Source organism: Mauremys reevesii, linkage group 9 (assembly GCF_016161935.1).
Source record: "Mauremys reevesii isolate NIE-2019 linkage group 9, ASM1616193v1, whole genome shotgun sequence".
Classification (NCBI taxonomy): Eukaryota; Metazoa; Chordata; order Testudines; family Geoemydidae; genus Mauremys; species Mauremys reevesii.
Genome location: NC_052631.1, coordinates 6,384,759 through 6,412,691, shown reverse-complemented (window position 1 = coordinate 6,412,691; position 27,933 = coordinate 6,384,759). Strand labels below are relative to the sequence as shown.

Below are 27,933 nucleotides of genomic sequence, written 5' to 3'. Positions count from 1 at the left end.
AACTCTCACACTCCCAAGTGTCTGGGATTTTCCAGTTTTTGTCTTCTTTCCCCCACACCAATTCTTAACACCCCAGTCACCTTTCTGCATTACTAATGTAATTACAATGGGCTTGAACTGCAATACAGTTCTGAGGTAACTTGAAAGGCCTACACTTCTACTGAGGTGTTCACACTGTCTTCGTTGCCGCAGCATCCGAGCACATTACAGCTTGTAAGAGGATCGGATTCTCTGCAGTCATCTCCCATTCGGCAAGAAGTTTTATTACTATATAGCCTTCACCGAACAACAGTAGCAGCCTTTTACATTTCTGTCTGACAGCAGGGAGATTTGTGGTCATTCTAATCTCTTCCGGAAACGAGTTCTACAGTCATGGGCCAGCTGCCAAGAAAGCTCCGTCTCTCATGTTCAAGTGTCTCGCTCTTCAAGATGACAATTCCACCGTTCGAAAGCTCCCAGCTACTGAAAGCGGTCAAGATTGCAGCCTGGGAGGCAGGGTTCGAGTAGCTTGGGTCCACCCCATGGAAGGCTTTGATGATAAAAGCTTTTACCTTGACTCGGCATTCAACAGTAAGACAATGTACAGAGCCGCAGTCTGGACCAACATGCTCGTAGGGACTTGTGGCATTAAAGTGCCCTGCTGCTGCACTTGAACCAAAACGAGCATACGGCTGGCAGAATAAAGCCCAGAGGGGACAAATGCAGGGGGTCACGGTAGCCAAGTCCAAGCCTGACAGAATAGGGTGCAATGCCCGGGCCGGCTGCAGGAGAGAGATGAAGACTTTTCACAGCTGTGGCTATTTCAGTATCTGGCAACAATGGGGAATCTAGCAGGATGCTAAGACTGCAAGCCATCCTTGTATCCTTGATGGAGGGTTATGCTAATAGCGAGTTCCCCAAAGGTAACCCTCTCCTTACAATGACTACTTCCACCTGGCCCAGATAGATCATCCCCCAGGGACTGACTCTTCCTACCACTGGGCAATGGTGCTGTTTGCGTGATTTAACCCAGGAAGAAACGAGAGTGATGGCAGAAACGTATCCCTTAACTAACATTCCAGTGCCTGTGTATTCCAGAACCCAAACCTGTGAGTGATCTGCTTTACCATGAGGTAATAGCTAAGCACTCATGGGAGTAAGGGTAGAGCTCTTTGCTTGTATGCACAGTTGGACTTAATGTTTAGCTAGTGTTTTGTGGTTTAATAGGATAGGTTTAACAGTCCACACTTACCTCATTCAAGAGAGCAAGCAGAGAGGAGTACAGAACATTTCCCATTTACACACCAGGACTGTCAGTGCCAGTTTCAGGAAGCACTGGAGACCGCTATTATGAGTTTCCTCCCCAGTGACTCTCAAGAATCTTCCCCTTTGCACCAGCACAAATAATCCAAGTCTTCCTCTACGGAAAGAGGCTTAAAGATCATTTTCTATGACTGACCGACCACAGAAGTTAACACAAATCTCTGGACTTTCAATCCTGACTCCAAAAGAATTATGCCCCAAAAGTAGGAATGATATTAAACACAACCAACAACTCAGTGTCTGAGCAAGGCCCTTTTTCTCCTCCACCTCCAAACAAACCCTAATCTCAATATGAAACACCCTGTCACATTAGGAGCAAAACTTTAATCAAGTCACTACAAAATAACTGTCCTCAACTATACCAGCAGAAAGGTAACTTTGCCTAAAGGAGGCCCTTCAAATCACAAGAGTTCTTCCATTGAATGAATAACCGATGTAAAGAAATGGTCCCATGTGACAGCAGTGAACCTCAAGCAAAGCTATACACCAGTGGTTTTCAACCTGTGATCCACAGACCCCGTGGGTCTGCAGACTATGTCTAAGGGGTGAGTGAAAAGTTGTCATTACCATAGAACAGTGATTTACAACTCTTGGTCCCCAGACCCCTGGGGATCCGCAGACCATGCCTAAGATTTCCAAAAGGTTCTATGAAAAAAAATTTTAGGGGTCCACAAATGAAAGAAGCTTGAACCTCACTGCTATACACAGCTTGCGCAAAAGTGGGTACATTAGAAGGAACCACGCATGGTAGTTTTGGACCAACTTTCCAAATTAGCTCATGCAGCAGATCGAAAATGGAGAGCATATTTGTTCAGGAAAGATTAATTTAAATCAGTGGAAAAATCTATACATCCTCTGTAGTCATAGACCAAGGGTTTACAATTATACTAACTAGTGGTCCTCAAACCTGGTCTCAGCTGGTGTCTTTGGGTTAGAAACAAGTGTCCCCATTTTCATCAGAAGTTCAGAGACATTAAGTAGCACTTTGCGGTGTTGAAAACAGTTTTTTTCACACTTTGTACTAGGTTTATTTTAATGTATCCTAACTGGTGCATCTTGTTACACAAATCAAAGTGACATTTCGTACACAGTACAACTACTATCTTCATACACATTCATTTAAGAACAACGGAGAATTATAAATTATACTTACTGGAGATGGAATGAAGGCTTCATGGTATTTCTTAGGATTTATTCTCAAGGGTCCCTTAACAAAAAAAAACCAAAATCAAAACAAAAACAAAATCAAGATTATGTCTGGAACATTAGTTCTCGGCTCTCTGAGCTAAGAGGTGAAAACATTATCTATTAGTTAAACTGGATGACTACGAATAACATATTTACTTTGAAACATGATCGATATATCTGAATTTCCATTGCAAATCTTAAATTTTGAGATTAGTACCTGTATGTTGGAACCATTTCAATCCAAAACTAAGTACATACATCCACCCAGATGCACCTCTTTCTCCACTCTCCACCTGCCAAACAGCATGAAGTTGGGCTCTCAGATGTCATTCTGTCACACATTACACCATAAACCAGAGTACTCCAAAAAAGGCTTTTCAGAATTAGACACTGATATCAACTTTTATTGAGCACTGAAACTACATTCTTCTTTTATTTTTCTTAATTTCAAGATTCCCAGGATATCTCAATTGTAGTGAAAATTCACAGCTCTCAGTTACATAAGGTTTTCCAATATGACATGGGAATGTTGTACTAAACTTGGTTACTTTGTATGTGTTTGCATCAAGAATCTTTATTGTTTGTATTGCAGCAATGCCCAGGAGCCAGTCATGGACCAGGGTCCCATTGTGCCAGGCACTGTATAAACACCAAAGAGGATGAACCCTAAGTTACCTGTTAAAGCAGGGCAAGTTGTACTAAAACCATGGAAACTGCAACATAAATGCACAAAAACACAAATTCTGACCTAGGGTGAACGACAGCCTGTGTGCTGAGCTTCAGTGGAATTCTCTTACGGAAATATTGGGAAGGGAAGAGAGGCCGGGGTGAAGACTGACTCAGCAATATATGCTCTTCAGGCAAAACGTGTTATGAGTTAAGTAAATAAGTAGTGAGTTCAGGTCAGACATTCAGCATTTCCTCGTTTGCCAGTTTTGTGCTGCAACCAAGATCAAATCCATTTGGAGTGTTTTTAAATATAGATGAATAAAATGTTACTCATTCCAATAGCAGATACGCTAGTGTGCTACCTTTTCCCATCTGCTCTTACACATCCCCCATCAAAACCAAATAAATGATGGTTCGATGAGTTCCTTATAAAGTCCTTTGCTGATGCTGTTCTTTAAGCAGCCAAGAAACCAGGCCCGCTTTCTTCCTTACCTCCCCCCTCCTCCTCCTCAACAGCCACAACGCTTGTTCAGAAAGAAGAACAAATATAACAGAACAGCCCCTGGTTTTGATGATAATGTTTTTTGCTCTGTTTTTGGGGTGAGGGGGTGAGATTGGTTTTGCTTTAAAAAGTTATATAATATATTTTGGAGAGACAGCTTTGGGGGTGGATAGGGCAGGAAGGAGAAAGGTTTCTTCCAGCACTGGCTCCCGCCAGAGGGCCAGAACCTTACTAGACTCCAGCTGCACTTTTGGACTGTTCACTAACATGGATAGTAATAACAACTCTGTAGTAAGAAAAGTTTAAAAGATGAATTGAAAGGATTATCCAAACACAAACAGTTGAGATCCAACATCAGTAATGAGTGTAGATATAATTATTCACAAATAAACTTTAAATTAGAGAGGACATTCATTTTCTGCTTCCCCATAATCCAGGATTAAGAGATAAAAAGGAAATTTGAACAGGGATTATTGGCTATTTCAGAACACTGACATTTCAATTCCAAGAGCATCCTGGGAATTGTAGTTTAGATGACTAATTAAAACATTTACTAACTTTTACTCTTATAAAATGAGACAGTATTAACTACAGTTGCATTAATAAATTCCTTTTGCTTTTGATCTGAAACTTTAAAGCCTTTTTCATCCATGTATTTGGAATGTCTTCAATTACTTATATGAAATGTATTCCATCTGTGTTTAGCAATCATGGGACACTCTCACTGGAACTGTTTCCTTATAAATTTTATGCAGCATATTATTTTTAATGTATTCTGGGAAATGCTCTGAATATAGGAAAATAACCTCTTCACACATGAACGTTTTGCTGGCTTGAGGAGAAATTTGCTAGTTTGTGAAGTGGGTTGGTTTGTTTGTTTGTTTGTTTGAAGTTTGAAAACACCAGCAGCATGAGGACAAATGGACTCCTAATTTTTCAGATCTTATTTGTGCACTTTGCAGCAAACTGTCTAATTTTAGGCCTTATTTTATTGTACGGTTAATATTGAGATTAATTACATTGCGTGCACCTCCCAGGACAGTGGCAAGAAAACAAAGTCCTGTAAGCACAGAGAACACCCTTGGGGCGCAAATCAAAATTCTTCATGCAGAGGCAAAATGAGATCTAGTGTGCTGTGTTTAGCCTCGATTCGGAATGGCACCCTGTGACTTTGATTTTATGAAAAATGCTAATGAGTGTGAATATAATGTTACTTGGAATATGGTTCATGCAAAAGGTCTCTTGTAAGGTATCATTACAAAGCTTATAATCTACTGAGTGTGGTCATCCTATTTGTATGTATGTATCATTCTTGTATCTGAAACTAGAAATATGAAATATAACTCTGAGGGCCTATTGTAATTATGCAAAGTGTGGGCCATTAATGGTGGCTTGGAATCTTGATGGCTCCCATTAACCAGGACAATTGACTGTGGATGGCTCTGTTTGCTTGCAGGCCTTCCTGTGAGTCAGGCTGGGAGGAATGAAGGCTGGGGATCTCACAGGAGACGTGACCCTCTCACCTGGTACTGAAATCCATCTTAAACTTGGTGCTTTTCCATTTAGAAGGGGGGTGGGGACCCAGAGAGACAAAAGATTCACACCTTGTGCCAAAGCTATATAAGGGGGCGGAACAGAACAAAGGGGGCTGCAATCATGAGAAATCCCCTAGCTACCACCTGAGCTGGAACTAGGGCTGTACCAGGGGAAAGGATTGTGCCCAGACTAGCACCCGGAAGGCGTCCAGTCTGTGATAGAAGCTGGGTCTGTGTTTGTAGCCAGCACGCATGTCTGGCACAACCAGGCAGGGGTCTGGAGTCCCAAGCTGGCAGGGAAGGCAGAGGCAGAAGTAGTCTTGGCACATCAGATGGAAGCTCCCAAGGGGGTTTCTGTGACCCAACCCATCACACACCCATTAAAATGATGGAAAATCCACAAAGGTCTTCTTTCCAGAGAGGCAGTTAGTCATCAAATCACCTGGCTTCTCGTTGGAGATAGGAAGCAGTTATTGGTAGTCACAAGCGGGAGAATAGCTTTTACAATGTGTCAGTCAATTCCTGTTCCCAGCACCTCGCCAGCAATGCAGAAGCAAATGAGAAAGCATCCTGCGTCACACAAGAACAACCCCTTTGGGTAGTTAGGGCCAGACTGTCAAAGAGTCATGTGCAAATATCCAATGTTCACATGAAAAATCAGGTTTTGCATACACAGCAAGTAAGGCACCTAACTAGCGGCGTGCACAAATGCCTAATTTGTGTGAGCATACTGAGTAGCAAAATGTCAAGCCATTTAAAATATAAACACTTTACGTACATTATATAATTATGACAAGCATCAGAACTCTTATGTCAAGTAGCATTAAAATACTTCTCTAGCTCTTTCCCTTAAGCAAGGAACTCCCAAAGTTTATCTTAGAAAGCAGATGGACCCTATTATCTGTGCCTATGAAAATCCTATTTACAATGTTGTACATTTCACGCTGTGATATCATATCTGGAACCAGCTACTCTCCCCATCTGCAACGAACAACTGTTCTCATATGTGTATTGGGGCTGAAGCCCTGGCTGAACAGTCTCATGATGTCACACTAAAGCAGTATTATTTTACAGTAACTTGCAAACAATGGCTGCTATATTTATCTGTGTTTTTATGTCAGCAAAGCCAGCGTTTGGGGAGGAAAGGATTGCAGCAAGATTTTTAAACATCTCCTCATAGTTCAGGCCGACCTCACACCCGCCAAAGAAAGTCCTTAAACTTATTAATTTTCCTAAGAGGTTCCAAAACTCAGGATTTCCCAACTTTCTCACTTCTTCCAGAGAAAGAGGGCAACAGAAAGATACTTAGACAATACTTCAAGCATCCCAAATCAAGCACTACACGTAGGCCACCCTAATATGGAGGCACAGATCAGCGTGTGTGGAAAGCACAGAGAAAAGTCAGTGTCCAAATATCTATCCACTGCTGAGGGCTGCTTAAAAAAAAAAATTTGCAACAAACCATATAAGGGAACCCCCAGTTTCATACTTGTAAAGAAACTTCTTGCAAAAGGAAAGGCATTTGGATAGCCAAATAAGGTTCAGTGTCTCTGTAAATCAGTGCGCTTTCTAAAGTTTACCCTGCCACCAGCCATCAGAGGTCTTGTTATTCTGCACCTACAGTCTTTTCACCCATCCCTTGACCTGAAATGATGGCTAATGCACAGCAAGATGATGGAAGTTCCTTTGGTTCATGCTGTTTAACACACAACCAGGCTCTGACAAAACAGGTATCATCTACTACCTTTCCATGGAGAAGGTATCCAGTCTTGTTTAACTTGAGACCTGCGTGGATGATTCCAATAACCCTGCCTTGGGTCTGTTTGCTCTTGCCAGGTACTCTTCTACACACGGAGACCGAGGAAGGGGAAAATGCATGAACCTTAAGCATCTGATCCCAGATGTCCATTCTCGTGGCTTGAGTGTGTCCCATGATCAAGTGGAATTCTGTAGGGCACAGCTCATCATGCTATTTATTGAACTTCCTACTTAAGCAAATTGTGTATCAAACCTAACATCAGGAGTCACTGAGACATCTAGTCGTGAGTGATTTCAGCATCCATGAACAGAAATGCTTCTAGGTCTTAATGACTTGGAACTGTACAGCCGCTATGGAAGGCATAGAATTATCTCCAGGGGGTCTCCAATTCATGCCAGGGGACACACGAGTTAGGATCTTCTGGAATATTTTGTTAAATTACATTGCCATGGACCAATCATCTCCTCAAACTTGAGATCAGGGTGTTTCCTTGCCCCGTTGAGATGACAGACCCACTGTTATGTTCTACCCTCAGATGTTCATGGATCCAATGAATCTGGCTACCTTACTTACTGTCCACACAACATGTTTCAGGAGAATGAAGAGAACCTCTCAGAGCTCTGGCTGCTTTCATTACAAACCCTGCCCTCCTGTGTGGAGGCCTTTTCTAATACAAGCACATAACAGTGGTTCTTTTTCTTCTTTTTGGTGGTCTTTCCCAGTGCTCCCAGGGACTGTAATTATTAGCTTCAGGAGGCTATTTCCTTCCTCAGAGATCTCAGACAGCAGTGCTGAATTACAGCAGCTTGAGTTGATCTCTTTGGGCTTCAAAGAGAAACTAACTTACAGCCTTAACGATGGCATCCTTACCAGGATTCCAAAAATGCTTCAATTAGAGCTGGGTGAAAAGATTTGTAACAAGAATTCGACAAAATTGTTTGAAACTGCAAACATTTGTGAAACTGATTTAAAAAAAAAATTCCCTGTGAAACGTTGGGACAGTGACAACGTTTCTGCATGAGTATTTGCATCATTATTCATTTTTAGATGGGTTGGTTGTCACTGGTCACATGACACTGGTTCCAGATTCCTGATTGGCTGAGCCTGCTCATGTGGTCAAAAGAACGGGAACATCAGGCCACCAGCCATTCCCAGCTGGATAACACCATTAGATCATGTGGTAGGGAAACTGTAGAAAGAGAGGAATTGCATGCTCTAGTCAGCTCTTCCTTATGTTAGGACAGTTCATCCAAGCAGCCAAATTCTGACCTTTCAAGACATGGTGTCCTTACACCACTATGTTTATATGGAGTTTATATGGCTACCTTAATGCTGGGATTTCAATGGTTCTTTCTTAAATGCAGTTGGAGTCCGTGTACAGGTCATAAATATCATGGTGTGGCTACACCGGTGAGGTTTTAGCGGGAAACAGGCTGGTTTATCTGCTACCAAATGATTATTATGCCCTCAGTCTCCAATTTGCTTGCTGCACTACAGCTGACCAAAATTCTGGTGAAAAGTCAGACCTTTGACTCTTGGGTGCAAAATCTAGTATATGTGCCAATGCAGTTTTTGAAGCAGAACTGGAGTGCGTATTAGGTTGGTCCAAAGTTGGGATTTGCAGGAAATTAACAGGAAATTTCAATATTTCAAAATCTGGTTTTGGTCAGATTCAAATTGAAAGCAGATTTTTCAAAATTTCTCATGAACCAAAACTCCCCCAAAAAATCATTTTGGAAACACTGACACAGTTCTGGCAGCTGGTGACCAAAACTGACACGATCAATTTCAGTGGTGAAACTGAAGGATCAAGAATCATGCCAATTATACTCAGCAGCTGCCAGAGCTCCCAAGTCTGAAATTCTAGGCAACCCAGGCTCCCGGGTCAGCTGGTCCTGCATGTTGCCTGCAAGCTGCCCGTCCACATAGTGGCGCTGCCCCAGAACCACAGACCCTGGAACTCCAGCCTCCCCAGCAGCTGGCCAAGAAGGGAGGGGGGCACGACTCTAAAATTTTGGGGACCACTGCCTTAGTGTGAACGTCTGTGAAGGCAACATCATGAAGGAGAATCAAAGATACAGCATCACCCTCTGCTCTTTCAGTTTAACTAGCTCAGTTTGGGCTTATAATACTTTGCAGCGAGGCAGGGATGCTACCTGGCCCTCAGCACACAGTGCGTCACCTCCAGCTTCACTTTCCACTTCTCTTGAGCACACGCACACATGGGAACAGCTGAGACACAGACGGGGGAAGAATGCCTCTGAGAAACTAGAAGAGACCTCCATCCCCATAAAATCTCCAAATAATATATAAATTAACTGTACTGAAAACTGCCGACATATTATTTGAACATCTGTTATTTTCACCAGCTTATCTATATCACAAGAGCAACAGCATTTTATGTTCTGGGCACCTGGATAAGCTCTCCCCTTTTCAATCCTGCTGCAACATCTTCCTTTGACATGTAGGCTTCAAATACGCTCTTCTTCCTCCCTCTGGTGGGTTTATTCCGATTCTTTCTATCGCCTGATGTGGAGACAGCAGCATGGCACTCTCCTGCAAATACAAATCCGCAAACTGTTACCTTTCTAACCCAAGTCTGGGTGTATATTTTAACAGCAGTTACAGGGAGGCTTTGTACTCAAGACTGAATCTTTGAGAGCAGCTTGCCTAGAATACCGACACATTACAACAAAATACCACAAGACTTGAGAGACCATATATTACAAATAATCAACAGTCTTTTACAGCTCCACTTCACCCCAGTCAGTCCTTTAACAGAGCCTGAGCATGCATTTCAAAGCAGCTTGTTTCTGAAGTGCGGGCCCACTTTGTTTTAATACCTCTGGGAGTTCCCAGTTTTCTAGGGTTTATTCTGCCGTCTGAATTGTTCATTGTTTCTGCCTGTGCTTCGGAGAGCTGCCTCTTCCTATCAAAATTCTGGGGAGCTCTGGTTGATTCTGAGTTGTTTCTGGTTCTTGCAAAGCTTCTCTTGTCTCCACCTGGAATCAAACACAAGTTTGTAATAAAAGAAAAAAATAAAGTAACCCACCTTTGTTGTGCTCATGTTCTCTGAGAATTGGAGTAAATGTCACACTTATATGCTATGATCTCTCCCCCAAAGAAAAGTCATCATCACTGGGTCTTTCTTTCAGGAGTTATCTTGCAAAACAATCTTGGCCCTTCATAACTCTTAACTCCACCATTAACTTATTTTACTACAAACTAAACTCTAGAAATTCCTAAACAAAAACTTGAATAGAGTCTTTCCCAAATCCTGTGAAATTCTTTAGAATGCACAAAGGGCGAGATGGTTCAAACGTTTTCAAAGTCTAACCTCCAAGTTCCTCTCACACACCCCCACCACCACCGCTCATCAAACTCCCAGCTGGTGATGAAATGTAAATTCACTCAGAATTTCATTAAAAATATAAAGAGAGTAAATTACAAAAAAATTAAAACACTGTGGGATAATCAAGTTCTGTCACTACCAAAGGAAGCGTGCTGAAGAACTGACTGAGGTGTCTGTACAATTACATACACTGACAATGCAAAGTACTGCCAGGCCCCACATGTCCAGTTTGCTCAGAACAGGCCATAATCATGAGGCAACATTCTACAAAAAGACTCACCCTTTCCTTTCCTGCCGTCACCTCAGACCATCCCTACAGCCCGGAGAGTAAGCAGCAGCTTCCAAAGCCTATGCCAATACTGTTTCATGGATCAGCAGATTGGAATGTGAGGCAATGCAGCTGCCCCCTTTGCACTCCACCTGGATATTGAATATGTCATCACAGCTTTGCCTTCCAGGCCGTACTGGCTACAGGCCCAGGATCCAAACCTGTACCTGCAAGTTTGAAATGTCTAGTGGCCAACTTCCTTTGTTAAGAGTCTATCCAAGGTACAGTACAGTTATATCGTGTATGGTATGTCTAATAAACAAAACCCCAAAATGCTTTACGGCATTAAATAATAGCAGAGGAAAGAGAGATAAGAGGTACAGGCAAGACAGAAAAAAATATTTGTTCGTTGGTGATTTTAATGAGATGGTGAGATACAGGGAGGCTGTTCCTCTGCACCTGCTGCTGACTGGAAGAAGCTCCCACATCAAAAGTGACCAAACAGTGAGGAGCAAGGCCCCTGCTAGTTGAGGAGAGAGAAAGACAGACCACCTCCGAGGCTGGCTCAGGCATGTCCATGGAGAGTTTAAATACAAGGGCAATAATCATGAATTAGATCCCAAAATGAACAGGGAATCTGTGGAATAACAAAAATGAGAGCAACAAAAATGATTAAAAGTCTAGAAAACATGATCTCTGAAGAAAGATTGAAAAAATTAGGTTTGTTAAATCAGGAGAAGTGAAGACAGAGTGGGAATATGATAACGGTTTTCAAGTACATAAAAGGTGTTACAAGGAGGAGGGTGAACAATTGCTCTCCTTAATCTCTGAGGATAGGAAAAGAAGCAATGGGCTTAAACTGCAGTAAGGGCGGTTTAGGTTGGCATTAGGAAAAAACTTCCTGTCAGGTAGTTAAGCACTCAAACAAATTGTCTAGGGAGGTTTTGGAATCTCTCTCATTGTCTAACCTGCTCTTAAAAATCTCTAAACACCTGTCAGGGATGGTCTAGATAATACTTAGTCCTGCCTTGAGTGCAGGGGACTGGACTAGATGACCTCTCAAGGTCCCTTCCAGTCCAACACTTCTGTGACTCTATGTTTTTGTTTCTTTGTGTGACAAATCAAGAGGCAGCATTCTGCACACACTTAACTCTGGAGAGCCTGGTTTGGGGACACAACAGGAAAAGGAGCTGCAACTGTAATGGGGAAAGAATGAAGCCATGGATGAAGATTTCAACAGAGGAGCAACAGAGGTAATATTGTATATGGGTCACATTATGGGGTGATAAAATAAGCAGGTTTGCAAATGCATAACAACTGTGGAGGAAAGGAGAAGAATTCAAGGCTGAGATAGATACCAAGCTGAGGAACACCTGTGCTTGATGATATGCCTCTTGCCCAGAAGAAGTGCTTCAGAGACATTTAGCTGAAGGAATTTGGAATGAAGTCACAAGCTTGCTTTGCCAAAACAGGTACAGAGGGTAGAAAGGGATGAGTTATCAGGGGTGCCCAGATATACACCACTAAATAGCAGCAACGAAGCATTAATTGAGGTTAAAGGCAGAGAGGGAGTAAACAAACGGCATAAATCAAGAACTGAATCATGAGAGACTCCATAAAGGAGGTATCTGGGTGCAAACGGTGATTGGAACCATGACTCAGGGAGCCAGAGATAACTGCATAGGCACGGGAGGGGTTCCCAGAGGATGGACAGGTCAGTGCTGCAAGACAAACCAAGATAGAGAAATCAGAGAGAAGAAGGTGGTTGATTACACAGACAGCAATTTCTGGGATACAGCCAGAAACCTAGATAGAAATCTGGCCTGGATAATGTGAGGGCAATGAAGGGGCAACTTTCTGAAGCACTTTGCTGTTTGGCTTTTCCTATCAGTGTCAAGGGCAGTTTTATTTTTTACAGGTGTTTATGAAATGGCTAATCAGAGGGGTATATTTCAGAAAGTAGAGGAATTATGAACAACGGAGGAAATACAGAGCATAAGGGTGGCAAGAAAAGACCAAATGCTACAACAGGGAAGGGATTTACAGGAAGAAGGGACTAGATGGATATAAGGAAGGCGCCAGGAGCGAGCATGGAACTGGAGAATGAATGAATGAGGGCGCTATTGGGAAGTCAAGATACTGCTGTGGATTAAGGAACCTTGAATAAAAAGGAAGAAAAATCTTCACACTTAACCAAGGAAGAGAGGGGAGGGGAGAGAAACTAGTGGTATGGAAAAGGCAGTAAGGATTTTGGGAAAGGAGGAAGGAATCAAAATTAGACATCCAGGTGTGCATGACCACCTGCCACAGTCACCAGTGGGTTAGTGCAGTTCAACATCCTTTGCCATTATAGCTAAAAACAGCAATGCACAGCAACGAACTCCTGAGAGCCAGCCTTCCTGATAGAGCAGAAGGGTGGCAGATAGGCACTCACAGGTTACGGAAACTTAAAAGGCTTAAATATAGTGGTTTGCTCTCCTGTGGTCCTCAGCGTTCACTTGGACTCAGATAAGAATATAGAATCCTATGATAAAATGGGCCACTCAAAAGGCGTGACACATCATTCAGCATAGCTGGCAAACAAGCTATTTTACATAACCATTTTCTGTAAGTATTTTGTAAAAGTGACACTACAGGCCATAAAACTTAGTTTTAAAACAAGAGATGTCTGTTTTAATCCACATGATTGGAAGCTATCAAATTACACATCAATTGTATCCAAATATAAGCAGACTCATAGAAGACTCATAAGCAGACTTAGTTTTTCTTTGGGCTGCATTTGTATGATTTGTAAAGTACATGAAGTCCTTTAGGATAAAGAGTACTCTATAAATGTAATGTAAAATGAGCATGTTTATCTCTTCGGGCTGGTCTACACACAAACTTGCAGAGAAATAACCTGAGACTAAGGAAATTCAATCTACTTTTCTTAACAAAGAGATGGTTAAGAAGTGACTTGATCTCAGTCTATAGGAACATTCCTAGGAAAAAGATTTCTAATGGTAAAAAGGGTTCTCTAAACTAACCAGACAAGGGCATAACAAAATCCAGTGGCTGGAAGCTGAAGATAGACAAATTCATACTAGAAATAAGGCACTTTAACTTTTTTTTTTTTTTTAAAGAGTCATTAATCATTGGAACAACTTACTGACGGGAAGTGATGGATTGTCCACCACTTGAAGTCTTTTAAATCAAGATTGGAGATCTCTTACAGAAATATATGCTCTAGCTCAACCAGAAGTTATTAGCTTGATGCAGAAATCATTGATGAAATTCTATGGATAATATTATGCAGAAGGTCAGACTGGATTATCATAATGGTTCTTTCTGGTCTTACAACCAATGCAAATATTAATCTTTTGTTATTTTGGTACAAACCTTACTTCAGAATAAAAGCATGCTATTTTGATTTACCAATTACACAAAACCAAAATAAGATACTTATTCCGTCCACACACAGGCTTGCACCAAACTAACAAAAGGTGTTAAGTAAAACTGATGTAGCCACTTCTGTGCAAGTCTGGTTAGTATCTACCTTACAGCAGCAACTTCACATTTTCTTTCTGGACTGAAGATCCATTGAGACTAATTTATCAATTTAAATACCTGTGCACAAACGCAAGGAGCATGAGCGAAGACAGCCATTAACAGCACACACAACACTATTCAACAGTTTAGGTTTTAAAGACTGTTGTATCCAATTAAAACCGTAAGAGCTATTCAGCGAGGCAAAATATAATTATCTAAATTGGAAGTCAGCCAGGCCATTAGGGTTAACACCCTTAGCTTATAAAAAGCACCATATGCTTTTTAATTCATACAAAGTGATCAGGACCCTAAGTTTAAGAGTCATGGAAAAGATGGCATATATATCAGCCTAGCGCCCTTTAACACCTTGCTAGACTAATTCACTACCAACGCCGAACGAAAGCCTAACCTACTAAATCACCAACAGCACGTGCGTATTCCTTGGAGACCTGCTATCCAGGAATTAACACAATCCTGCTTCACGTGTCAGATCTGACCAGATCACAGCATAAGGTCATCTGACTGTAAGACCCCTCTTTCCTTTTCAAAGTCTTATCAGCTAAAATTGCTGCCCGTCTCTGAACTTTCAGCTTTGTTTACATTGCAGTTATTTACATTTTTAACCCAATTCTCCTAGTGTGAACAGAACCTTCTGAGATCATAACAACTGCATGGTTAGCAGGTAAAACTCCCAAGGAATTCACCCCTACCATCTGCTATCTCAATATTAAGTTGTTCCTTTCAGATTTTTAAACAGTTTGATGTTGAAACACTTGAAAGGAACAATGTGCTCTACTGTTCAATTACTTTTCTAATAGAATTCCTCCATTTATTACTTAGTGTTGTTGGTCCATGACTAGGTAACAACCCTCTCTCCTGGCAAGGCTACATTTAAAATACTACATCAGCACTGATGCACCGATGCAGCTGTGCCGCTGTAGTGCTTTAAGGAAAACACTCCAAGCCGATGGTAGAGCGCTCTCCTATTAGTGTACTTCATCCGCCTCCCCAACAGATGGTAGCAGCGTCAGTGGGAGAAGCTCTTCTGCTGACATAGCACCGTCTACACGGGGGATTAGGTCAATATAACTACATTGCTCAGGGATGTGGATTTTTCACACCCCTGAGCGACATAGTTATGCTGATATAGATTTGTAGTATAGACCAGATCGGTCCATTTCCTCCACTCTTAGCAGGAGGGTTTTCGTTGTTCCCAGTATTAGATCATAATCTAGCTCTACACAGGGATGCTTTCAAAAAGCCTCCACTTTCCCACTTCATATAAGCATGAAATGAAATGGAAGCAGCACCAAAGAAGTGATAAAATGTAGTAGAACTATTTATCAGCTAATGAGAGTCTTTCAACACATGGTTACTGTCCATATTTCTACACTATTTCACTTTATTTCCAAAAGATTTGGATGGTTTAAACCTCTATGCCTCTAATCCTTCCAAAAGACTCCCTGACCTTTAATTATTGAAGTCAACCCAACTACGCGCTCAACAGAACATTGTGATAATACATCCATGAGCTAGAGGGCATGTCAACTACCACGCAAAAGAGAATCCAATATTCAGAACCAATCATCAGGACTCGGCCAGCCAAACACAAATCACCATTCAATGAGACCCAATCTGGCGCCATAACCCTGAGTTTCCCTTAGCCTCCCATTTAAGTTATGATTAAGTTGGTGCTAGGTATGGCAAGAAAGAGGTCTAACCAGCCTCTATTCATTCTCAGCTGTAATAGTGAGGTTTGACCTGAGGAGATCAAGGTCCTGCCAAAAGACAGATCCAGCTCCAGATCAAAACGGAGCCCTGCACGCTGGGGCCCAGCCTTCAGAGACACCATCTCACTACAGACAGGGTGGGCAGAGGCAATCTGCTCTGTTCTACACAAGTGAGGGCTGGTCCTCTGGCTCCTGGCAAGAAGACAATGAAGCTCTCAGGTGGACCTCAAACATTCTATCGATTATTGTGGAGCCTATGATCACCCTTTCCAAAAAAAACCATGCACACCCACCACAACTGAGTACCATTCTGCCAACTGGCGCATGGTTGCACTTTTCTATAAGCACAACACTAAGGCCGAGCTACACTAGACATTTTTTTCTGGTATAGCAATATCAGGGGGTGATAGTTTAAATATTTTTTTCAGCTTTTCTGTACTAGCATAAGCCCTTATGTAGACACAGTTGTAGCTATATAAAAGTGCTTTTGCTGGTATAGTTTATTTCCCTCACAGAACCAGCATAAGCTACAATGGCTAATGCACTCTTTGACCAGTATAAGTTCTGTCTATACCAAGAGAATTTTGCAAGTCTAGCTGTGCTTGTAACAAGTACAGACTAGGCTTAAAAGTTCAGCAGTCACGAGTGCCTTTTCTGTGCTTTGCTGTTTTCTGCCAATAGCTGTATCCTAGTGTTATGTTAAGGACATATTATTCCCTGCTGCTTTGCCCTCATTTAGCATAAAGAAATATTTCCTAATACTCCATTATACCACCTACCTGAGATGTTCTTTGGAACATTCACCTATCCAAGAGACAATCAGCAACAACCCCCATTTCTCGGATTCCGTCTCAAGTGAAAACTATGCCTGACTCCTGTGGTTTTTCCCACCAATTCTCCCAGGTATGCTAATGTTTAAGGGTCAGCCACATGCATCACACAGATTATGCTGGTCACATATAACGTATGCTTAAGGCTTTTTTTATATCGCACATGACGCAGTAGTATCCAAGTCCCTTTCCAATTCCATCTGCTCAAACAAAATGACAATTTAAAAGCCACCTTGATATTTTCTCATGCTCCCAGGAGACTCTAAGCTCTTTAATATTTTACCACTTGTAAAAGAGTTTGTTACACAGTTTTTAATCTCTGTTTTACCAGTGGCTTCCAATATCAGACATATTACATAATAAAGTTACCAACTCTCAGTCTCACAGCACTTTAGTTACTACTATAGTATCTGTTATCCAGTCACTACATCAAGCTGCACAATGGGCAAGAACAGCAAACACCAATAAAGTGATCTCAAATGGGAGTTAGGTCAGTACAAACACTGATTCTAGACAGGTCAAAAGTGACTTTAGCTATTTATGTTTTGCAAAATATTTTAAGGATTTAAGAGATTAAGTATCTTGCTAAGAGTAACAGCCAAGTACTTTTTTTGTTTTTGTTTTTTGAAGAAAAGGAAAAAAAAACAGGCAGCTGTTGGTTAAGCTGTTGAGAGAGTAAAAATTCTGTACCAGGAGAAAAAAACAATGATCATAAACCATGTCGAAAAGAATTCTGCATTAGTCAGTCACACAGTGACAAAGGCATTTTTAAAGTCACCTACCACATTCCCTGTAAATTCAGCTCCATTCTAACTTGCCTTATAGACCACTGTGCTTTAGCATTACTTTCAGCACTGATTTAAGAGTACAGAACTCTTGGTAATGGTCTTGATAGAGAAATATACCAACACACTTCACCATACCCTAAAGCAAGTGGATTAAATACAACTGCTCAATAATGCAGAACACAAAGTAGCAAGGGGAGAAGAGGATTTCATATGAACACAGGAGTTCATTCCATGTATATCACTGGAAGGGAGAAACTTGAGAAGTGCATAAATTTAGTAAAATATGATTATGGTAAAGACAGACTTTCTGGAGACAGAATCTAGTAGGTGAAATCCCAGCCATCCAAATCATTATCTTCTAGGTGAGAGCCTGATTGAGAGAGATCTCAATTTATTTACCACTAGCACAAAGCCTCTTCACAAATTAAATGTAGGGAGGAACTTCCAAACTGGAATTTCTACAACACATTCCTTGCTGCACAAAGAGACTTGTGGCCGGGTAACTTCTTCCTATAATCCAGGAGTCGGCAACCTTTCAGAAGTGGTGCGCTGAGTCTTCATTTATTCACTCTAATTTAAGGTTTTGCATGCCAGTAATACATTTTAATGTTTTAAGAAGATCTCTTTCTATAAGTCTATAATATATAACTAAACTATTGTTGTATGTAAAGTAAATAAGGTTTTTAAAATGTTCAAGAAGCTTCATTTAAAATTAAATTAAAATGCAGAGCCCCCCAGACGGTGGCCAGGACCCAGGCAGTGTGAGTGCCACTGAAAATCAGCTCGCGTGCCGCCTTTGGCACACGTGCCATAGGTTGCCTACCCCTGCTATAATCCATTTAGGATTATATTATATAGGGTTAAGGAGAAATTTGAACTGTTAAATTGTGAACCTTCCAAAAAGCTTGCAAGTATGAAAAAAGTGTACATGTTAGGTTATTCACAGGTTTTGAAATTATCCTAATGTAATTTAAAAGTAGGGGAAGCTTGAAGGGAAGGGAATGCAATTGGAGGGGAAACATAGAAAGGCTCTGCCGTGTACATCAGCAAACCGGACAGTCTCTGCACAAAAGAATAAATGGACACAAAATCAGACATCAAGCATTGTAACATTCAAAAACCGGTAGGAGAACACTTCAATCTCCCTGGACACTCAATAACAGACTTAAAAGTCGCCATTCTTCAACAAAAAAACCTTCAAAAACAGACTTCAGCGAGAAACTGCAGATCTGAAATTAATTTGCAAATCAGGCCTGAATAAAGACTGGGAGTGGCTGGGTCACAACAAAAAATAATTTTCCCTCTGTTGATACTCACACCTTGTCAACTGTTGGGAATGGGCCACATCCACCCTAATTGAATTGGCCTCATTAGCACTGACCCCCCCACACACACACTTGGTAAGGCAACTCCCATCTTTTCATGTGCTGTATATTTATACCTGCTTACTGTATTTTCCACTCCATGCATCTGATGAAGTGGGTTATATCCCACAAAAGCTTAAGCCCAAATAAATGTGTTAGTCTCTAAGGTGCCTCAAGGACTCCTCGTTGTTTTTACTGATACAGACTAACACCCCTCTGAAACCTATAAAAAGGCATGTTGCATGCCAATATTGTGGAGTTTTAGAGAGAAAAGAGGAAACCCTGCTGGAAGATAGCATATTTAAGCTTAAATATGCTAACAGCCATTTGAAGAAGAACAATGCAGACCTACAGCTACATGCATTGAATCAGCCCATACTTAAGCATTATGCAGAGGCACTGAACTGACTAGGGACTAAAATTCATCTGCCAAAACTAGCTCCTCTGACAGCCAATTTCCACTTATTGACCAACTGTGATGGGCTACTAGGACTCAGCCACAGCACAAATGTGAACATTGTCTAAACCAATGGAAAGTCCACGTGAATCAGATGAGGAGATAATACTTAAACTCCAAGGTTCTGTCCATACAACTTTTAATCATAATATCGTAACTCATCAGCGGCACGGTCACCATCATTGGTTACAAGAGATGCAGTTCTGCTTGTGTCTACACAGCAGCTTCCCTGCCCTCATCACCGTGTTTGTACAATAATGCCTACAAGTGCAGTTAGGCAACTGGGTAGCAGTTCATTCTGGGAAAAAAATGGACCACTATCCCACTCTGCCGCAATAGGAAAGTGCTGGAAGAATATGCTTCCGATGCTTATGAATGCATGTGGGACTATGTTCTCGTTTGTCCCGGAAGACTGGGCAAACAAGATGCACAAATATGGCTGCGGAGTCCCGTTCACACTGCTAAAAAGGGTTCTGAACCAGCTGGTTTCAGGAAAGCAGCCATGTACTTACTTAGACCTCTTGCAGGGGTGAAACTCTGTTGCTGCCTTGGTTCCTAAATGAGTTTTAACCATGTGGTGAAGGACCACAAACCACACTTTAGAGCAGACCATGCCACTATCACTGGTTACAAACTCACTAGCTGTAACATGGACAGGACCTTTCCTCATTTTTTCAACATGCCAGGGAAGTAGGAAGCATCACCATCTTATAGGTGGGACTAGCAAAAGGGAGGTAAGTGACTTGTCCATGGCCACACAGGAAGTCAGTAGCAAAGCTAGATTCTTGCTCCCAGATCCATGCTCAGTTCAGTACATCACATTCCGGGGAGCATACGTTGTCTATAAATGATCCATTTCTGCAAGTCAGACCTAGACTAGGACATGTGTTGAAATTTATTGTCCCATCTATCCCTAGAGTTCAGTGCAGAAGTACCAGTAAAAACGATCTCTCCTTTGCTCAGAGTGGCACTCTGAAAACTCAGGTGCCGAGATATATTATTCTCTACGTATAGGATGTGATTTAGAAAATAAAGTTCATGTTGTAGGTCAGCATCTTAAGTGACATCCCCAAAGCCTAACAAATGCCCACTACATCCCACTCATTTATAAGGAGCACTATTGCACATCCAGGACTTGTGCAAGATTTAGGTTTGAGTAATTCATGAACGGTAAAAATGGCAATTCAAATACTAAACTGGCTGGTGTTATCGAGTGACTGAGCATCTGAGAGCGCCAAAGATCCCATTCCAGATACTGAACTAAGGTTTGGTGACGAAACTCATTTAGTAGCAATAGGCTAAAAGTTTATCAAAATAGTTACCATGCTCCAGCTGAGTGAAGTAGTGCATCTGCGTTGTCAGGGAGTGCATGCTGCTCCTCTGATTTTCAGGACTCTCTGTGAACTTGCTCCACCCTGCCTCTGACCTCCTAACCACCTACTCCGCCTGCTGACTCCACTCCTTCAGGCTTGGACTCCTGACTAAAGATGTGGGTTACTGTTGCTTCTGCTCCCCTATACTCTCCCTCTTTCCCTCTGACTCGTCTTCTCAAGTTTCCTTCTTCTCTTTAGCTTAAGGCAGATGCACTGTGAAAAAGCTTGTGCAAAACTTCATGAAGGATACTATTTAAAAATAAAGCACTGTGGAAGTTCGCTCTTTGGTTCCTCAGGTTCTCAGCAGTTTGAGGGAAGTAAGCAGAGAGAGTAACAGACAGAGCCAGGAGGCCCTGAAGAGGAGAGGATCATTATAAGTTGGAGAGGGAACACACAGGAGGGTTAGAATGGCTTAGAGATGAGACAGGATTTCACGTTAGGCTTGTAACAGGCCAGGCTCCATGTATTCGACTGCTGCTGAATTAAATCACTTGGTGCAGAATTGTGCTCCAGAATCTACCCTTTCAATTAAAATTATATATATGTTTCTAGTCCTCAGGGTTATGGGGGGGGGGGAGAAGAGGGGAGGACGACTCACAAATGTGAACTGAATGTAGTGTTGCCTGCTTGCATCTGCAGAGAGCCTGAAACAATAGCTCTGAGCAGCATGAACTGCCCAGTGCATCGCATAAGGACCCAGAGGTTCTCTGGCTGCATAATATGGCATCTGTCCAAGATGCCATGAAATGTGTTCCATCCCACTGCCCGGACCTGCCTGTAACTGTTTCTGTCTCTGAAGAGCTCCCCACAAGAAGGAGTTAACAAGATTACAGTGCATGCTCCCTGCACTGGTGTATGGAGCCAGGCAGCAGGGGATCAGGGGAACAAGAGCTGGAGTCCAGCTTGCAGAAATGGTGCAAGGGAGACAGATGTGTAGGTTGGTGAGCTAGGCAGGCTGGAGAACAGCGTAGCAGTCAGGAGTTAAGCTGCTGAAGCCAGCTCTAAGTTTCCTCTCTTCCTTAGTACTTAGAAGGAGGTTCTCATCTGGGTCACCTGGATAACATTATGGGAGTCAAAATTTGGGAAATGGTGCTTGAGAGCCTAGAGAAAACACACACACACACACACACACACACTCAGAAATCATCACGGCTGTTTACATAAATGAGTATTTTCAACTATGAGCCACAGTTGTGGGTATTTATGTGGGAGCAGCAGGACAGACTACTGCCAATAAAACTACTTCATGGCAACAGAATAAATTAATATTACTGTGGAATTTAGGGGCTGCCGCCACAGAATTTGGTCCCATTGTGCCACAGAGTACGAGAGACTCTAGTAACAGAAACAGAAGAGAGTTATTCAATCACATACCACAATAACCCCTGCAAGAGCAGGATCTAATCTCCCCAAAAGAGCATGTCCTAGATATTAACACTGATACTACAGCGGATGTGAGCCAAAAACATTATGATTGCACAAGCCTCAGGAATGCAACATTCTCCTATCAAAAGCAGCATAGAAATTTATGTTTCATTTCTAAACCATTAGAAAGGAGCTTCCTTTTTCTCATCTGTGCCTCAGACAGGGCTATAACGTAAATCCACTTTCCCCCCTTTCCCATATCTTATTACAGAGATTAACGTCATCTGTAGAATAATAAATTGGATCTAGAGAAGAAGATTATTTGCACTTACAAGATTTCCACAGCAACTGGCATTCTCCATTCTACTGAAAAGACTGCAGCCTCCACTAGGTTACATGCTCATATTTACTGTTGCCACGTAGATAACAGGGAGATAACAGCATTTCTGAAGTGCTGAAATCTGCCACAGAAGAATTACTAGGCTTTTTAAAGTTATCTTAAAGAAGTTCACCCTGACAGAAAAGCAGAGTTCATATGAATTTGTGGCTCTTTCTTTAGCAGCACTCCCTTGTGAGGGACACAAGCAATATGAAAGCTATGATAGTATATGGAAATAGAGGCAAAAACCTGAAATTTCCCACCTCACCAGGATGTGCATTACTTGACTGTCTGCCTCCATTACTCATCCAGGAAAGCTGTCTGCCTGAGGTGTTCCAAGCCTACCACCCATCCTGCACCTTCTAACTCCACAATAAATAGCCCCACAACTGTGTTCCATCTGGAAAGCACAGAGACATCATCCAAAAGCTTCTATTGAAATAGCACCTTCATCTAGATCTACTGTCTCCTGAAAATAAAGGTGTTAAACAATACCAGTAAATTTCACAGGCTGGGCAAATAAATGTCAAAGGACACAGACAGACAACAGATCTGCTGGGGAACTCACACAAATGGTTTGTCTGGACTAGAAAATCTTCAGGATTGAGGTGTCAAGTCAGCTGACATGACACAGACTACGGCTTGTCAGTGTCCATACTTGTCCATTATGGTTACCCAAGATTCAGGAATTCAACACCATGGTCAGCATTGTCCCAATTAGCTCAACTCCTCACACTCATGTTTAAACGCAATCGGATTTTTCAGTGAAGACAAGCTCCAGGAGGTTACTTGCCAAAGTAAGTTTTGTTCTCATTCACGACAATGCCTTTACAGAACCATGCTGTGAGATTCTGTTCCCAACCCTGCAACAATGGAATCCATTTTAAATCATTAGCTGTTAGAGAAAATGTGCAATCCACTGTGTTTCAGCCTTCTAGCACCAAGGGCATACCAGCCTCCAACCATCCTTCAATCTCTCTCTCACTCGAGGCATCTTTTAAACTTCCAGGCTAGCATGGAAGAGGGAGGTAGAGTGTAGATCTGTAAAGGCACTGTGCAGCGTCAGATGATGATGATTAATTTTTTACTTGTGATTTGTGTCAAGCTCTATTTGGACAGGAATTAAAATTCATTTTAAAATGCACAAAAACATAATTTATTTTTTTTCTGTTAAATAAAACTACTTCAAATGTGCTTGGTTATGTAAGATTTTTTTTTTATCAAAACATGGTTTGTGTTTAAAACTGATTGATTACACAAAGAATATATTATTTGAAGTTAGTAAACCCAAAGTATTGTTTCTGTTCACCATGTCTTTCAGGACTTTAGAACTGGTAGATCTCATCCTCCCACACTTAGTTTTTAATATATAGATTAGACGACGAATACAAGTTTCCTGCTTTTTTCAATGCCCAGTTGCGTTTCTTAACTCTAAACAAACTAGTCACAGAACTAGACTAGTTGAATAAACTGAAATGAAGAAAATATTCTCTCTGCACCTACAGAAGAGGCTACTGCTGACAAAAACTTGGGTATCAACTCAACAAACTCTGGGTCCAGGTGCTTTGCCAGTGACAAACCACTAAACAGGTGGAAGTTTCTTTAAAATGTGGCAGCAAACATGTACTGCTTAGTATTATATTTTGTATTTAATTTAGATATTTTAACAGATAGTAAATTTATGGCTTAACATAGGTTGACCATTTTAGATAGGTTTACTTTTAAAAAAAATAAATCTGTATATAATTTACATTAAAATAGAAAGGAGTATAATCTCTGTCAAGTCTAGGGTAAAACTATAATTAGGCAAATCAAAAAAGAGTATGAAGAGCAACTAGCAAAAGACACAAAAACTAACAGCACAAAATGTTTTTTACGTACTCCAGAAGCAGGAAGTCTGCCAATCAGTGGGGCCACTGGACAATTGAGGTGCTAAAGGAGCACTCAAGGAAGACAAGGCCATTGTGGAGAAGCTAAATTAATTCTTTGCATTGGTCTTCACTGAAGACGATGTGAGGGGGAATCCCACACGTGAGCCATTCTTTTTAGATTACGCCTCTGACTGATATCAATAGAGGAGGTTTTGGAACAAACTGATACATTAATCACCAGGACCAGATGGTATTCACCCAAAAGTTCTGAAGGAACTTAGGTATGAAATTGCAGAACTACTAACTGTGGTACGTAACTAGGGTGACCAGACAACAAATGTGAAAAATCGGGACAGGGGGTGACGGGTAATAGGAGCTTATATAAGAAAAAGACCTAAAAATTGGGACTGTCCCTATAAAATAGGGACATCTGGTCACCCTATATGTAACCCATCATTTAAATCAGCTTCTGTATCAGATGACTGGAGGATAGCAAATGTGATGCCAATTTTTTTTTAAAGGCCCCAGAGGCAATCCTGGCAATCCTAACTTCAGTACCAGGCAAATTGGCTGAAACCATAGTAAAGAACAGAATTATCAGATATATAGTAAAGGAAAATTATGTCTCAAAAGTCTATTATAATTCTTTGAGGGGATCAACAAACATGTGGATAAGAGTGATCCAGTGGATACAGTGTACTTGGACTTTCAGAAAGCTTCTGACAAGGTCTTTCCCCAAAGATTCTTACACAAACTAAGCAGTCATGGGATAAGAGGGAAGGTCCTCTCACGGATCAGTAACTGGTTAAAAGACAGGAGGAAAAGGGTAGGAATAAAGTTTTCAGAATGGAGAGAGGTAAACAACAGGGGTTCCCCAGGGATCTGTATTGGGAGCAATGCTGCTCAACATATTCATAAATGATCTGGACAAATGGGTAAATAATGAGGTGGCAAAGTTTGCAGATGATACAAAATTACTCAAGATAGTTAAGTCCAAAGTTGACTGCAAAGAGTTACAAAGCAATATCACAAAACTAGGTGACTGGGCAACAAAATGGCAGATGAAATTCATTGTTGATAAATGCAAAGTAATACACAACTATACATACAAATTCATGGGCTATTAGATGTTGCCACTCAAGGAAGAGATCTTGGAGTCACTGTAGATAGTTCTCTGAAAATATCCATTCAACGTGCAGCAGTAGTCAAACAAGCTAACAGAATGTTAGGAACCATTATGAAAGGAATAGATAAGACGACAGTAAATGTTAAAATGCCTCTATATACACCTACAGTATGCCCACACCTTGAATACTGCGTGCAGCTCTGATCATCTCATTTCAAAACAGATATATGAGAAATGGGAAAGGTACAGAGAAGGGCAACAAAAATGATTAAGGGTATGGAACAGCTTCCGTATGAGGAGAGATTAAAAAGACCAGGACTATTCAACTTGGAAAAGAGATGACTGAGGGGGAGATATGATGGAGAACTATAAAAACATGAATGGTGTGGAGAAAGTGCATGCATCCGACGAAGTGGGTATTCACCCACGAAAGCTCATGCTCCAATACGTCCGTTAGTCTATAAGGTGACACAGGACTCTGCTGCTTTTACAGATCCAGACTAACACGGCTACCCCTCTGATACTTGATGTGGAGAAAGTTTTATTTATTCCTTTACATAACACAAGAATCAGGGGTCACACAATTAAATGAATAGGTGGTGAGTTTAAAACAAACCCAAGGAAGTACGTCTTCACACAACGCATAATCAACCTGTAGAACTTCTTGGCAGAGCATGTTGTGAAGGCCAAAACTATAACTGGGTTCAAAAAATAGATAAATTCATGGAGGATGGGACCATCAACGGCTATTAGCCAAAATGATCAGGGATGCAAACCCATGCTGTGGGTGTCCTAAGCCTTTGACTGTGAAAAGCTGGGAGTGGACGCCAGGGAATGAATCATTTGATGACTGCCCTGTTCCAGTCATTCCTTTTGAAGCATCTGGCATTGGCCACTATGAGAAGACAGGACACTGGGCCAGCCGGACCATTGGTCTGACCCAATATGGCCATTCTTATGTTCTTACATTCTAAAAAAAAATCCAATTTAAAATAAAAAACTGATTTTTCATTTTAAAAAAATCGATTTTTTATCCATGCTGGAGGAAGGTAAAAGAACCAAGTGTCCTGCCCATATCCCATATTCTCCTAATCGCTCATTTAAATATTAGTTTATGACATGAAACATGATGGTTTACTTCCTTCCTTCCCAAGGTTTTGGATTATTTCTTCTAATCCTTTCGACTGAAACTGTGGATGGTCTCATTATCCATAGCCAGTTCTGAAGCCTGCTAAGGTCTAAACCTTGATGTCTTGTGACCATGAGTTCCACATGCTAACTCTGAATCACATAAAACACTGCTTCCTTCAATCAAGTATTTCATTACATGTCACTTTGAACTTGAATTGTGGGAGAATAAATAGGAATTCCGAAGTCACCTTTTCCATATCACTCATTATGTTGTCTACTGCTAAGGATGGCAATAAAAAAGCTGTATGCAGTGTTGTCACAGCCATGTTCATCCCAGGATATAAGAGAGACAGGGTGTGTGAGGTAATATCTTTTATTGGACCAACTTTCGCTGGTGACAGAGACGAGCTTTCGAGCTTACACAGAGCTCTTCGTCAGGTCTGGGCCGAGAAAGCTTGTCTCTCACCAATACAAGCTGATCCAATAAAAGATATTACCCCATCCACCTTGTCTCTCTAATATCCAACACAGCTGCAGCAACACTGCATAAGCCTCTTTGCACAGTTAAAGGTAATAATTGGAGATATACCTATCTCCTAGAACTGGAAGGGACCTTGAAAGGTCATTGAGTCCAGCCCCCTGCCTTCAATAGCAGGACCAATTTTTGCCCCAGATCCCTAAGTGGCCTCCTCAAGGACTGAACTCACAACCCTGGGTTTAGCAGGCCAATGCTCAAACCACTAAGCTATCCCTCCCCCTGGAGCTGAAGCAAGAGACCTGAGTTCAGCAGAAGAAGGGAGGTCTCTAAAATGTTGGAAGAGAGTGGTATGTTCACACTTTCCTAACACCTCCCTGCTTTGAAATGGGTTCCATCCCAGGCATGAGATCTCACAGTGCAGAGCTGTGAAGACAGCATCATGAAGAATAAAGCCACTTACTGGATTTAAACTAGCTGAGCTCAAGCAGCTTCCATAACGTGGCACATAGAATCTCTTGCAGACAATCCCACACCTTTACAGAGACATCTGCAATGCGAGGTTAATTGAAAAGGTAACACAGATAATATGTGAGACAAGATACAGATAAACTCAGCTTTAGTTCAGTGGTGAGACTGTTTAATAACCTTTATCCATTTTGTATCTTAGCTTTTTTCTTTTCTCTAGCTAAAAGGCTTTCTATCTGCTAGCAGTGAATCCCCTTCATTGCCTGCAGTCTCCAGTTCATGCTGAAGTTTCATCTGGCCTCCCGCATGTTTACAGCTCCTTCAATTTTAGGGTCAGCTGCAAATTTGATCCTGGCTGAGTTTGTGCTGAACAAATGACTAACAAAAGAGGATATGAAGCAGCCACGTAAGTTGGAGAATGACACTTAATTTTAAAATCAGTTTGTGTAAGCACCTCTGGAAAAACTAAAGCA

At 41.5% G+C, this 27,933-nt stretch overlaps 1 protein-coding gene across 7 annotated transcripts in view; it reads right to left on the bottom strand.

Moving 5' to 3' along the window:
• Window positions 1-27,933, bottom strand: part of DIS3L2 (DIS3 like 3'-5' exoribonuclease 2) — a 267,821-nt gene that overhangs the window by 227,949 nt on the left and 11,939 nt on the right. For 6 of the 7 annotated variants that reach the window (XM_039488736.1, XM_039488735.1, XM_039488731.1 and 3 more), the window contains 3 exons: window positions 9,799-9,957; window positions 9,369-9,511; window positions 2,456-2,509 (listed from right to left, as the gene is read on the bottom strand). In XM_039488736.1, the coding sequence (XP_039344670.1) occupies window positions 2,456-2,509; window positions 9,369-9,511; window positions 9,799-9,850 (249 nt within the window). In that variant the 5' untranslated portion in view covers window positions 9,851-9,957. The remainder of the gene's footprint in view (window positions 1-2,455; window positions 2,510-9,368; window positions 9,512-9,798; window positions 9,958-27,933) is intronic. The other variant, XM_039488732.1, reaches the window with a different exon arrangement.